Source organism: Cyprinodon tularosa, unplaced genomic scaffold (assembly GCF_016077235.1).
Source record: "Cyprinodon tularosa strain WSP-4 unplaced genomic scaffold, ASM1607723v1 ctg513, whole genome shotgun sequence".
Classification (NCBI taxonomy): Eukaryota; Metazoa; Chordata; class Actinopteri; order Cyprinodontiformes; family Cyprinodontidae; genus Cyprinodon; species Cyprinodon tularosa.
Genome location: NW_024039245.1, coordinates 411,537 through 427,154, shown reverse-complemented (window position 1 = coordinate 427,154; position 15,618 = coordinate 411,537). Strand labels below are relative to the sequence as shown.

Below are 15,618 nucleotides of genomic sequence, written 5' to 3'. Positions count from 1 at the left end.
CGTCACTACAGGTGCGCGCCAATCAGGTTTGTTAAAAACAAGCCCGACAGCAAGCACCTTCCACCACTTGGATATTCAAGTTTGACAACCGTCCACCGAGATGGAGACGCAACACAACTCGAGGAGTTTGACACGTATTTTTTTTAAAACACATAAAAGGGAAATGAATTTTAATTGCAGTTATTCAAAAACACAAAACAAAACCGAAACCAAACAGTTTGAATTGCTTGTTAACTTTAAACTATGGAAGATATTCATGTATTTTTTGTTTCTGTTCTCACTCAATTATTTAAAACAAAGGCGCTTTGTCACATCCTGGTGTTGAATCTTATGTACTACACCCTATTCAAAGATTCCATGGCTGCAAAGGTTCCATTAGGAATTCACCTTAATAAACACAACCACCTTTTGCACACAGTCAAGTTATTGCTTGTTATTATTTTTTTGTGTGTGTGTGGCTGTACTTCCTTTATGTGCCTGGTGCGTGATTGCTTTATCAGGAAATGTTAGATTTTCTGATTAGATTTACTTTGAGGGACAAATTTTAGGTCCATTTTAAATAGTGGAAATTCTACAGATGTTTAGGGGATTTTTTTTTCTACAACCATATAACTACATTTTGCATAAATCATTGGACTTTTCCAAAGCAAATTGTCTTTTCGTGCAACGAAAGATAATAAACATATGCAAATCGTCTAATACCTTAACCAACAAGATACCTAAAAATGTACAATAGTTGTGAAAAATGTCTCTAAAATTCATATTTCGATACATTATTATTATAAATCAAGTCTATATAAAGTTTACTTTCCCTGCCCTATTAAAAAAAAACAACAAATTTTTAAGAGCAATTTTACTTCTAATGGTCTATCAATTTTTTTAAACAAACATAAATAATAAAAGAATGGAAACAGGCAACAAATAATTTTACAATATCCAAGGTTTATTTTGCTCATTTTTAACAATATGAAGTTATTATGAGAAGTGAACAAGCCAGCATTCTTTATTTGAGTGAGGCTAAAACATGTAATATTATGTAATACAGAAAAAAATTAATGAAAAAAAATCTAAGGGTCCTTATATACAGAGTTTATATATTTATATATGTATAGAAAATTGAATGGCATTGACATTTACACTTTTATTTTTCATTTTCATATATGGCATCTGATGAGAAGTAAGTCAGAATATTTCTGGATGACCAACCAAACACAACAGTATGCTTGACAGATTATCTGTGTAGAAAAAAGAGAGAACATTCTAGGAATGAATTATTGAGGGTATTTGCAATGATCTGGATTATAGCAAGGAAAAGATTCTTAAACAAAAATCTGCTGATTTTGTCCACTTTAAAAACTATCACCAAATATAAATGTTTCTAATGACCTTTAAAAAGTGCCTCCTTTCATTTTCTGCCCCACATTATTGAATATTGGTGTTTAGTAAACACAAAGATAACTAATACCCAATTTAACAAATATCTCAACATGACTTATTTAAATATTTGAATCCATTTATGACAACAGATTTTATCTTTAGGTTTAATGATAACTTTTAAGGTAAAAAAAAAAAAAAAATTCTTAAGTTTAATTTAAACTTGATTAGATCATCTAAAGACCACACCCTTGGTGTTTCAGGACCCTCAGAGGGGGTCCTGACCCAGACTTCAGAAGCCACTGCTCTAAAAACACAAACATAACTCTAATGTTTTGTGAGTTGTAAGAACATTTCAAAATATGGAAAAAGGAGGAAGGACTAAAATAGTTAAACAAAAGCTCTCTGAGTGTCTAATATTGAATCATACAGTACTTTGCAGAAGTCTTGATCATCTTCTACATGCATAGATTCTCAGCCACAGACAGGTTGATGCTACATTTGGACAAACTAAAGCACATAAATCCCTTACGGATATCAGTATAGTGTAGTATAGTGTATAGTGTATCAGTATAGAGACCGATTGGTCTCTATGATGTGTCAGGATTTGATTGATTCTTCAAACAACGTATTTTAACAATTTGGTCACATAAAAAAAAAAAAAAATACAAAACTAAACTTTGCTTTATTTTTCTAATAAAACAAACGAGACAGTTAAGTTAAAGTGATACTATCACCGTTCCAACCATTAATGAGCTGACATACAGTTTCATCTCTTTAGGGAGGGAGTTTAATAGAAATAACTGGCCGTAGTTTCTGCCAATAAACTGGCAGTATTTTAAAGGGTTTGCTCAAGTTTACTTGAGGTTCTGTTAAGAGGTTGCAAGAAGTTAATATCTTGCCAGCAGCAGTCAGTGATTCATGCCAGTGCTATTTTTATAATCTTTTAACCATTGATGGGTTTGCATTGGGTGGATATTTATGCAGGAGCTGATGATTATCTACATGGAAAAACAGAGGGAGGATACAACATTTCCTGGTAGAATACTAATTACTTTTTTCCACCAGAGAAGCTTTGTTTTTTTCTGTTATGTTTCACATAGGAAAATCCTCTGCAGCACACAGACCCCTAACAACACACTTTGTGTAAATTATAAAGGGTTTGTAACTAACCTCCTAAACTAGAGTTAAAGATGAAGGATGATAATATACCTGCCATAAACCGATTAGCAGTTAGAATCAGCCTCCTGAGCCAATGAAAAAGGAGTTATCCTGAATAATTACACCATGATTGCTAATCATGGTCGATTAACCTTGGTTTTAAAACAGCTGAACTACTTTCCTATAGGACAGTAGATCCATTTTTAATCTTGATACCAAATTCTATAACTAAGACACCACATTGATGGGATTCTACCTATACTCAGAATACATTGGCTGCTTAATGATAAGACCTGCTTTAAAAAGACATTAAACTGCTATTTTCCTTTCATTAACCTAGAGGTTAAACTGACTGAAAAATAGAAAATTTCATAGCAACAACGGCCTCAAACGACATCTATCAAAAACCTTAACTCCTTATATGAAATCATACTCCAGTGTTTTGTAGTTTTACAGAAATGTAAATATAACTAAGAGTAATTTATACTAAGTGCCTTAAGTACAATAGCAAAAAGAAAAAAAAAAGGTTTAGTGCATGTCAGGAATGCTGTGCTAAAAGAACAACCCTTTGTGAGCAGGAGACTTTTAGTAAAAGGTGTAAGATCACTCTGCCGTGTTTCACCTGAGCCGTCTCAGCTTGTGTGGACAGCAGCAACCACAGGCAGGAGGCCTGAGCTGCTGGGGGCACAAGAGAAGTCAGGGGAAAACAAGCTCTCCTCTCTTCTCTCTGTTCAGTTTAAAGAATGAAGGAGGGAGGCGCTTTGGACTATGTGTGTGAGGGTGCAGAACGCTGCAAAAACGATCCAGTTCACTTTTTGGCTATGTCCCCTTTTTTCAGAATGAGCTGCCGCTGCCAGGGGGCCAGCTTGGTCTCATCGTAGCCCAGGGTCCGTAGTCGCTCCAGCTCCTGCTTCTCCTCTGTCTCCTTCGCCTGCTTGGCCTGCTGTTCTGCTTTTCTACATGCATCCAGAAAGAAAGGTCAACAATCTGTCATTAGTATACCACTGTCATTTTTCATTTAATGCAATGCAGTAACACATTACCTTATTGCTAACAACTACATGAGCTAAGCTTGATTTTTCAACGTTTTGCTGAAATAGTAAAAGTAAAGTTGTGGAAATGAGAACATTTGCCCCCTTACAGTTTAGAGGCTATGTCCAAGTCAAGACTTAATTATGACTATGATTGACTTCCTATGGCATGACCTTTAACAGACAGCATGCTTGCAAACCTTTAAATGCATATGATTTAAAACATGTAAAAGTTACATTACACTTTTTTGTAACGTCTGAATTAATTTCTTTTTAAAAAGCCTTTTGTATTTGTTCAGATTTACTTCAAATAATAAAATTTTTCGACCATCTTTAATAATTAAGTGTGACCAAAGATCTAAAATGTTTTTATGCATATTTATCTTAACTTTGGTTTCATATTTATGTATATATATATATATATATATATATATATATATATATATATATATATATATATATATATATATATATATATATATATATATATATATATATATATATATATATATATTTTTTTTTTTTTTTTTTTGAATTTGCAGATGTATTTCCTCTGATCAGATGTTGATTAGGTAGAGTTCAGAAGTCTGGTCACATTTCTGTCATGTTTTAACACGAGTTTTTAAGTGCTGAACAGATAGCTTACATATAGAATTAAATATTCATTCTGTGTTACTAGGATTTAAGTTAATGTATCTTTTATCTTCATGTGATCTTTAGGAGTTAAACTGCCTCCTGATCCAATGGATCAGACTTTCCCCTCTCTTACTTTATAGCTTATTTCAGTTCGATAATGTGTGTTTCCCTTACAGCACCATGTCCCTGATCTGCTTGGTTTTAGATTTATCTGAGATCTGACTTATTCCAGAGGGTGTTTTTTAAAACTAATTATTTAGCTCTTTGATTTTGCTCTCTGAGTGCATAGTTCTGTTTTTAGATCATTCCTAATATTTGCTGCCATTCTGCATATTTCAGTTTTCATAATTCCATGATCCTTGATCTTTTATTATAGTAATCAGTCCACCAACAAGTTATGCTTCCTGTTGTCAGTTTTTCCAGAGTCTCCTGCTGCTCTTTGTATCCCTGCATTTGCTGTTCCTCTTTCTCCCCAGTCTTCCTCTTTCTGTTTTTATTTTCTAAACTAATCTAAGTCTGAAATATATGTATATCTCCATATGATTGTTCTGATCCCCTCTCTTGATCCATCACAGCAATATTATGTGTGAAACTCCTCCTGATAGATTACGTTCAAGAAGAATAAAAAAAATCTTCCACACATGATGAGTCATGTTTTTAAGCAAATAATAAAAAAATATATAAAAATAAACTTACCGAAGACCTGAGAGATTATTATTCCTTGTCTTGGTGTTTTTAACTTCATAGCTCTTGTGTGGGGGCTAACACATTGTTGTGTTTATAGAAATAAGGAACTGATCTCATCTTTGTCACAGATTAGTTGCAGAAAGTGCATAAAATTCCATAGTTTGTTTTGAGGACACATGTACATATGTTATAGAAGAATAAAGTGGTTTCAAAAAACATTTCGGTAGTAATATTCAGCCATTTGACTGAAAATGAGTAAGAATCCAGCTAAAGTAAACCTTAAGGTAAGATGAAGCCTGGCTCCTTGGATGCAAATAACTTGGAAATCAGGGATGACTCAAGACCTTTGCAAAGCAGTAGATTACCTTTCCTTTTTTGCCATAAGAGGGAATAGACTTGAAGGCAATTAATTGGGCAGAGCAAATGCTTGGGTACGTTAATGAGCTGAGGTCAAATAACTTTACAGGAAAACTACTAAAATACTGATTCATTTTAAGTCACTTATACAAGGTTACATAAAACAAATGCTGAATTTGCAGCTAAAAACATTTAAATCCTACAATCATGTATAGTGTGAGTACAGCAAGCAAAGATCACACAAGGAGGAAATTGCATTACTTTGGTTTTTATTCAGCTTTTGCAAATTTCACTTGATGGTGAACCGCAAAAACAGATCCTTCAATAATCCAGACATATCCCCACGGAATACTGGATGAATTGCACAGTTGTATTTCTCCTTAAATCTAATTTATTGCCTTTACCCAAATTTGCTAAAAAAAATATGATCATATAAAAAATCTAGGTTGAATTGTAAAATCTCTAGTTGTAAAGCAAAATGGAAAATCTTACCTTTTTTGTTCCCTGTCACATCAGGAGACACACAAGAAAAAAGGTGTAAATATCATGAAACAGTAAACAGATGTTGTACAAGTTACAGTAATAATGTCATGCAGAGACAAACCGACTTCTTGGTGCTGTGGTCTCTGTTTTTTAAATAATTCTTAAAAACATTAAGATCTTGGACTGGATCTTTGAATAAGGTACAGGCACTTTTCAATGTCACTACCAAATGTCTCCTATTGGGGGCCCTGAACGTATGAATAAGGGAAATAGGACTGAAATGAGAATGGTAAATATGGACTTTTATCATTTGATGGCATAAAAAAAAAAATTAATTTAAAATCCCAGGATTGTCAAGAAGTTATTTTACTTGAACATAATCTCTGTTCAAGTAAGTACATTCGTTGAAACTATTCATATTACATGCCATATATTGTGAAATGTGATCTATTCTGTAATTTATATCTTAAGAACCCAAGTTATATTTTTCATAATTTTCAGTGATTCACATTAACAAATGAGCAAACACAATACAAATCTTCCATTTTAACAAAATAGCAAGAAAAATGATTGTGCAAAGTATAAAAAAATGACAATACTTTAAAATTGGTTTCTTTACTTTGATGTTCCCCATAGATATTCTGACAATTATCCACATTTTGGGCCTCTTTATACACATAGCAATGACTGTGAACCCCCCCCCCCCCTTAGTGCCTCACAACCTCTAAAGGGATACCGAACCCCACTTTGGAAATCCCTGTTTTAAGAGATTCTCAATAACATTACAAAAAAATTGAAACTTTAATAAAGACATAAAAACAACTGCCCTGTTACTCACCTCTCCTCATCTATTTTCTTCTTCATCATATCCCTCCTCCAGGCCGGCATTGAAGCCAACCGCTTCGCTTCCTCTTCAGCCTGTGAGGAAACAGAGAGGGTCCAAAAATGGGGGCAAAAATGGGGACCCAAAAAGGTCAGTTAAGGCATTTAGAATCTAACTGTATACCTCATACCTTGAAGTATTTATAACGCTCAATACATTTTCAGCCATGCTGACTATGTGCCCAGGAAAATCTCCAAATCCATCTGAGATTCATCCATTTAAAATGCAAAACTTTCTCACAGTATGCAAAAGATTATTAAATTTTCATATTTTTGGCTATAGTTGAAAATAATAAGAAACATATCTCAAATCTCTGCATTAAACACTATAAGATCTTATCTTTCAGAAACAACTGTTTTAAAATTCAGAATAAATAGTCAAACTCTTGCAGTCAGTCAGTGGTGACACTAAAATGTGCTGTGCTGCTATATTTACAGGTTAATCCCTGCTCTTTGCTGAAAGAGCATGCATACACCTGCAGGCAAAAAGCTGTGATGAAACATGAATCCAATCTCTGTGTCTATTCATATTCCCAGGTATAATTTGCTAAACAAAGAGCCTGTATAATAGCCAAACTCTCAACAGCCGACCCTCTTTAAACAGTTGGATAAATTTAAAGAAGCAAACAAATCTCACAATCTATTGTCTTTTTTTTTTTGTTAGGAACAAGCTACAGGCTTTTAAAGCATCAGGTGAGTGTTTTAGAGAATGTTTAAATTGTGCAGCTATTGTAACTTGATCCTTTTTTTCTATTCCGTGTCTGTAACAGGATGGAACAGGAGGAGAGAAGAGGGCAGCAGTGTTAGATTTCTCATCTTTGCATCAGATAAGTTATCCCTTTCTTTCCCACTTCTTCTACACAAAGATTTCACTAAACCATTTGTGAATTCATGTAAGATGATCTATTTTATACATTTTTAATGATTCCCCAGGGAAATTCAGTCCAAGAAAAAAAAAAAGGACTTGGTACAAATGATCAAACTGAAATCAAATACTCACAAGGGAAATTTGTTAAGACTGAACTAAGGAGGTTCACTAACTCTTTCATGCAAAAGACTGTCTATAAGTGCTACTTAAAGTACTAAAGTCATATTTAAAAAATCAAAATAAGGATTCTGATGAAGGTCATTTATCATATTATAAGTAGAATAGTAGCTAATAAACATGTTTTCTATGAACTTCCTATTCCTGGTGTAATATTCTAATCCTTTATTCCATGTTTTTATTAGATCTGAACGTCAAAATCATTATGATTTTTAGAAATAAATGCTTAAAAAACACTTAGTGCTCTCTAATTAATCTATATAATCCATTTCAGCTAATTAACTTACTAAAATAAATAACGTTTTTCAGTAATGTCATTTATTGAATGCGTCTGCATGCACAGAAAATCATTCCAACTAATATTTTACAAAGAAAATACAAAATGTTTGGTCATGTTAATATGTCCTTTGGTCATTAAAGGTCAAATTTAAAGGGTTTGAGTCGAAGATTTTTATATCAGGATGTAACTTTTCCTTAGTGTCCACAAGGTTTCTTTTTGGGACCTCTTTTATACGATTTTTACAAACTGAGATTAAAACAGACAACAGGATATATTCCCATTACTACAGTATGCAGACGACACATACTTTTTTATACATTACAATTTCAAAAGGTGACTATGAACCCATTTAACCATTCTATTCTGTTAAAAAAAAAAAAAAAAAAAAAAAAAAAACTAAGGTCATTCTATTCTGACCAAAAGTAAAGCTATCACAGACTAGCACACAGCTTTAGTAGTTATTACAGTAAGAAACTACTGTTCAGGCTCAAAACCTGGGTCTAGTGATGAACCTTATTCACATAAAGACAATGTTTAATCAGGAATAAAGGACTTATGTTTTTCCTGAAAAACTCATCCATGTTTATCTTTAGTTGATTTGATTACTGCGATGATGGCTTCACAGTCGTCAAAGTCAAGCAGGCAGCTACAGTTGATCCAGACCACAGTTAGCTTTCCCCACTAAAACTAAGAAAGTAGACTGCATCGCCCAAATTCTTAAACCCACAACTGGCTCCTGGTTTCTCAGAAATAGCCTTTAAAATAATAATAATGTTAGATCATAAAATACAGAATGGCTTAGAAACAAGATTCATTAAACACGTCACTATTACTTTCCCCGACTACTCAGGCCTTGTGGTTAAACTCTACTTTGCATCCCCAGAATCAGATTCAAATATGAAGAAACAACATTCAGGTCTTCTGCTGAACTGATCTTAAACAACCTCCTAAAACACTACCAACATGCTGAAACCAATTCATTTTAGAGTTGCCTTTGATCGTAAGATTTAAAATGTAAAGTGGAAAAACATACATTTTAATCAGTTGCCCTTTTTTTTATTTTTTATTTAACCTTCCTTTATCATGCCACTGTGACGTAATTTTTTTTGGGGGCTTTCTTCTCTTCTGTTTTCATCATGTAAAACACTTTGATTTGCCTTGGTACTGAAATGTTTTATACAAACAAACGTCCCTTGTTTAAACCACATATTATCTTGGGGTTACAGAAAAGGGCATGATATTTTAAAATGTTTAACAAGTCTGTATTGGTCTCTGGCACCGATTTGTGATTTTTTATTTTAATCGCAATGAAACTAATTAACCTAGCTAGCATCTGGTACAAAAATCTAAAAAATCTATTTATAGTAGGAAAACATCCCACTTTAAAAACTAAACATTTATTTTTTACTTATTTATATTTTACTACAAAGGAAACAGTCTTACAAAAAACAGGTTCACATGATCATGTTTTCCCCTGACTACTGGCTTATTTCATTCATGTCCAATTAGGTAGTAGGGGAGTAATCTTTTTTTGCTAAGGCACTTAAAACATTTACACCAATTGTATTCCCTTATTTGAATGAATGACATTCCCAAAGACAAAAATAAATAAACAAAATAAAGTTTTATTGTATTTGACAAACAACTATTTACTAAAACCTGTCTTATACTTGGTGGTAGACACCATCTTTGGACCCAATTTTTAGTCTGTGCTGCTGGACTTTTTTGTCCTTACAGTTGAAAAGTTTAAGTTATTCCTTGGTAGATAATTGTATTAAGCCTAACATTTTGTTTTAGGTGTTACTTATTTTTCAAAGCAATTTCCTTTTATTGTCAAACATCATTGTGTTAAAATGAGGTGCACACAGGACTGATCCATTCATTGATTTAAACCTAACTCCAGTACAAAGCACTTGAAAACAAGCTACCGGTACTCTTATTTTGGGAAATGATCTCTGAGTTAGATTTCTTTTCTTCTTCTCCTTCATCCTTTTCAGAATCGTGTATTTATCAACAGATTTTGTTGCTAAATAGGATAAAATCATCATTATTTGACAAGAAAAAGTACATTTAGCTTTTTAACTGTAGTCTGAAAAAAATCACAGTCCCCGCTTGACTCACAATGACTAGCCGAGGGACAATTTGGAAGTGTGCGCACAAAAGCAAGCTTGAAGCCACCTTTCATGGAAACTCCATTAAAGAAGCCTGAAAACACCAGTGGATTCATTGGGATAAAGATTTATGGCTTGATTCTTGTGTCAGCATGGTGAGATGCAACCAGAGAACATTTGTACATTGTCAGTCGGGGAAATCTCATGATCCATTGTTCAATATAGGAAGCACCCATTCTTTATGCAGCACAGAAAACCTTCCCAAGACATTACAGAGACCACCTACAGTCTGCCTTTTTATTGTTGAGGTTGGTGTGAAGGTGACCTAAAAAGATCATCCAATGAGTTTAAAAAGACAGAAGAAACGATGTAGACATATACAGAAAATTATAATTTAGTCTGATGCTTGGATTGAAATATAGGAGAAATTCTGATATTTTCAGATTTTTTCCACTGCTCTGTAGATTAAATATGCTTTAATTCTTTGCTCTTTTATGATCAATCCAAAATGTTAACCTATTATCAGTACTCCCTAGCACTTTAGAAAATTGGTATAGACTATTACCAGCAAATACTATAGAAGGTGTTTTTATTATTTTATTCAATCAGAACATGTAAGTCTTAAAATAAACAGCTTTTAGCGTACCAACTAAATGACTTTCGTTTGAGCTGTGAGGTGATGAAGATTCACAGTAACCTCCTTATGACTCCTGTAAGCCATCGATAGGATGACAGCAGGTGGCACTAAGAGGGTTACATGAAGGTAATCTTGATGCCACAGAATAGACACTATAAGAATAGTGTGTTTCACCAAAGCCACTGGCAGATCATGGGAGGATTTCACACTGAAGAATTGAGTGTCTAAAAGGGGCTGTGTCACAGGAAGAACAGTAGATCTGTGAGGACATTTATATATTTATATATTTTATCCTTCCAATATCATTATGCCTTGTAGTAAGTGTTTTAAAGAACAATCTGGATTGTTTGCAAAATAATTTCTATAAATGTTGTTTCTGTAATGTAGGAACCAAGCACTCACAACAACAGAATGCAAAACAAAACCAAAAATCAAGGTTTTAAGAATACCTTTAAATGTTAATTTCTTATATTAGCTGACAGAAATGTATCATTGTTATATTTCAACGAACATTTTCCTTACTTTTATGTAATCTAACACTAAAGAACCCGTATGCGCACAGTGATGTGAAACAGATGGAATTTACAAACCACATTGTACACACAAACTTTGACTGGTAGCTTTAAGTAGCCATTATTTTTGGGCATATTTTGTGACACATAAAAACAAACCATTAACTAAATCTTAGGGTTTTACAATGGAGCTTAAAAAAAGACAACCACAAAAAATAAAAATAAAATAAATTATGAATTTTATACAATGCTCTATTAAACAGATTTTACATTTCTGCAGCCAGATCTTGCTCTTGATTTATTGCAGTGTTCAGTTTATTTAGCAAGGTTGACACTAGACCTGGGAATTATGTTACGTTAAATATGCTTGCATCCCAGTAATAAGTCAGAAAAAGTGTTTTTCTTAATTTAATGATTTCAAAAAAAAAAAAAAACATGCCGAAAATGCAGGATTTAGAGCCCCATGTAATGTATATAATGACAAACAAACTGTCAGAAGCACTAAGTAACAATATATAACATCGACTTACAACATTTTGTATGTGTTGAACCCAAAGGTAGTTGGAGAAGTTTGATTTTCTAATGGAAAATTGTTACCTATGGGGCCTTTATTCATTTACTCTGCTGGATAGCTCAGAAAATTCTACAAATAATTTACTCCAACCTTTTAATAACCAATGTTTATATTTAAAAAAAGAGCATGACAGAGCTTTTCCCTCCATATGAAATGACTCGATTACTGCTGAACTTTCTCTCAACCATGATTGAACAGTGCATATGACCAGTCAGCCAATCAGCTGCTGGTGTCTTGGTCTTACTGGCAGAAGTTGCATTATGTTGAACGATTAAAGGCTATATGTATAGTGCATTGGAGAAGTATCCAACCCTCTTGGAATTTTCAACCTTTTGCTACATGTCAGGACACAATCATTAAGTGGAATGAAATGTATTCGATATTTTAAACTTTTTTAACAAATAGAAAAGTGGAGTGCACTTCAGTGCAGCAAACTCTCTCCAGAAGTTCAGTGAGGATCTCTAAATGATCCAATGTTGACCTAAATGACTGATGATGATAAATAGAATCCAACTGTCTGTAATCAAGTCTCTGTATAAATAGATATGCTCTGTGATGTTCTCAGAGGTCTGCTTAAAGCGCAGAGCATCACGAAGAACAAGGAACACAGGAAGCAGGTCTGAGATACTGTTGTGGAGAGTTTAAAGTTGGATTTGGATACAGAAAGATTTCTCAAGCTTTAGACAACCCAAGGAGCTCTGTGCAATCGATAATATTGAAATGGAAGGAGTATCAAACCAATGCAAATCTACAAAGACCTTATGTCCCTCTAAACTAACAGCTCAAACGAGGAGAAGACTGATTAGAGATGCAGCCAAGAGGCCCATGATCCCTCTGGATGAACAGCAGAGATGTACAGCAAAGGTGGGAGACTCTGTCCATAGGACATTAATCAGCCGTATACTGCACAAAGCTGGTCTTTATGGAAGAGAGCCATTTTGAGATATATAAAACATACATAAAAAGTCTCAGTTAAAGTTTGCCCCAAGCCACCTAGGTGACACAGCAAATGTTTGGAAGAAGGTGCTCTGGTCAGATGAAACCAAACTGAACATTTTGGCAACAATGCAAAATGTTATGTTTGGTGTAAAAGCAGCACAGCTCATCACCCTGAACACACCATCCCCACTGTTAAACTGGTCTGCAAAAGACCAGAGACTGGAATGGAGATTTATCTTCCAACAAGACAATGATCCAAAACATAAAACAAAATCTACAATGGAATGGTTCACATAAACATATCCAGGTGTTAGAATGGCCAAGTCAGAGTCCTGACATGAATCCAATTGAGAATCTGTGTAAAAAAACTAAAAATGTCTGTTCACAAATGTTCTCCTCTCAACCTAACTGAGCTCTAGCTGTTTTGTAATAAAGAATGAGAAAAAATGTAAGTCTCTCGATGTGCAAAACTGATCGAGACATACCCCCAGTGACTTGTGCCTGCATTCGCAGCAAAAGGTGGAGCTACAAAGTTTTAACTCAAGGGGGGTGAATAATTTTGCACACCCATTTTTTCTTTTCTTTTTTTATTTGTTAAAAAGGTTTAACATATCCAATATATCTTGTTTCATTTCATGATTGTGTTGCACTTGATTCTTCACAAAAATTACGATTTTATGTCTTTGTGTTTGAAGCCTGAAATTGGGCGGAGGGTCGAAAAGTTCAAGGGGGCAGAATCATTTATCAAGGCACTTTTAAAGTATACACAGGTTAGGGTAAAAATATGTATGGGTACAACAGTAATAGTGAATGTAAGATGTTAAATCACAGGAGCCAATGAAAAGATAGCTTTCATTCTAGGGTCCAAGCATGGTTCAAACATTTGTGTCGGAAGTGTGATAGAAATGCAACAATGAAACATTAATGTTCAAAGCAAAGAATAATCTATTCACATTTTTAAAATGGCAAGTATGTTCTTTATATGACCAATAATGATCAGTTTTATTTAAAGTTCTCCACTCTGCTTAACAGGAGATGTCAGCAATACGTTTTCTGTCCATCCAAACATTTAGAAATGGGAATTTCAGTGCAACCAAATGGAGGCTATTTGTGACAGTTTAATCCCTAAGGTGACATGGCCTAAATGCTAACACAACCGATTAGTTTCCCTTTCGGTAGGTTGCAGTTTGCAGATTAGTCTCTCAGCTCCAGCATCATCTCTGGCGGTGGACCATGCTGTTAGATATCAAAAAGCCCTGCTTCTTTTTCCTTCCAAAAAGCAAAGCTGCGATCAATGTATCTGATGATTTCCTCATTGCTGAATTCCTTGAGCTCATAAATAACTTTAATTGCATCCTCAGTAACTTCATCTCCTTTTGAAGCTTGATCAATAAGAGGTTCTTCTGTGAATCTAACTTTAACAGGTGGACGCTCCTTCTTTGGATCTCGACATGAGGTGTCTGTGAAGTTCTGTTTTCTTTCCACTTCTTTTGCACCATTGGCTTTCATTTCCCTTTCTGATATGATTTCAGACTCATTTGACGGCATAAGCTCCTGAACGTTGACCTCCGATGCGGCTCTGTTCTCAGGGACATCAATCTGGGCAGCAGGAGGTGATGGTGAAGAAGTTACATCTAACTGGGAGGTTGGTGGAGGAGGTTGTGTTGTGACTATAGAGGTTGTAGACGGTGCAATCGGAGATGGGGGTACCGAATGGGTGGGTGGAGGAGGCGGAGGATGGGAAGGTGGGGGAGGGTGCGATTCCTGTAGTGCTGACATATCAGGAGATACTGAATTTAGAGATGCTGTCATCACACCTCCACCATCATCTACATCTCCAAAGTGTTTGAATTTGATGTCTTCGAAGCCGTCCTCCCAGTCTCGTTTTCCACTCTCAATTTCCACCATCACTTCCTTGTGAAACTGTCTTATAACTTCCCATTTATGACTGCCGAGACGGTCAAACATCTCATAACACAAGAGGTGGCGGAACTTTCGCTCGCTACGAGACATGTTCATTTCTAGAAGCTGGAAGTATCCAAGCATGAAGAGGTCAAGGGTTAGACTCTCATAGCGTACAGGGGATCCATCAATGTGCGGCAGAAAGTGCTCTGGCCAGTATATCATCTGGGAACGACTCAGCCTCCGGATCTGCCGTGAGGGCACTTGGCTCATGATTGATCTCCAGTGGCCTATCAGATTGCCAACTACTTGCTTTGACTTCATAAACATAATCAGTTTGTCATCTTCACTTTGCATTTCATCACCTATTTGAGCATTGAACTGACTGTAGTCCTCACAGCACACATCCAAATAGTGTCCCCTCCTGCCTGTGTATTTAGTCCGATAAGATTCTGAGATGGTATACTTCCTCCAGTGCTCGAGGAACAAAAGGACAATTCGCTCTTTCCTCATTTCGATGCACTCCTGGACATAGCTTAGATCAGTCTGTACCTCCAGGCTACGTTTTAGCTGATCATCAGTTAAAACAGGGTCTGAAGAAAGAACCTCATTAAACTCTTTAATGTGTGTTGGAGCCATTGCCCCAGAAGAGACATACAATGGAGAAACATGGCATTCAGTGACAATTGGTTCTTCAACAAGTGGTAAGATAGGTTCTGAAGGCAAAAACCCATTGCCTCTATAGTCAGGAGCTGTGGGTGAGGAGGAAGGAACATTACCCTCACAGGTTAGCTCTAGACCATAACTGGACTCACTGACCACTGGAAGTGACATTTTGCGTTTGTAAATACTAATAGCTTGGTCATTTGTTGACTGTGTCTGATTTTGAAGTTCATAATTAGCCTTCAGGTTTTTCACAGAAACTCCACACTGCTTTATCTCCCTTTCCACATCTTCTCTTGTAGAGAAGGACTGGGATCGCCCAATGTTTCCTGTGTTATCAGTTG

The 15,618-nt window shown here is 35.1% G+C and overlaps 1 protein-coding gene across 4 annotated transcripts in view; it reads right to left on the bottom strand.

Moving 5' to 3' along the window:
• Window positions 1–2,684: 2,684 nt before the first annotated feature.
• Window positions 2,685–15,618, bottom strand: part of espn (espin) — a 57,357-nt gene continuing 44,423 nt past the window's right edge. For 2 of the 4 annotated variants that reach the window (XM_038303569.1, XM_038303572.1), the window contains 3 exons: window positions 6,568–6,647; window positions 5,739–5,759; window positions 2,685–3,491 (listed from right to left, as the gene is read on the bottom strand). In XM_038303569.1, the coding sequence (XP_038159497.1) occupies window positions 3,344–3,491; window positions 5,739–5,759; window positions 6,568–6,647 (249 nt within the window). In that variant the 3' untranslated portion in view covers window positions 2,685–3,343. The remainder of the gene's footprint in view (window positions 3,492–5,738; window positions 5,760–6,567; window positions 6,648–15,618) is intronic. The other 2 variants (XM_038303571.1, XM_038303573.1) reach the window with 1 other exon arrangement.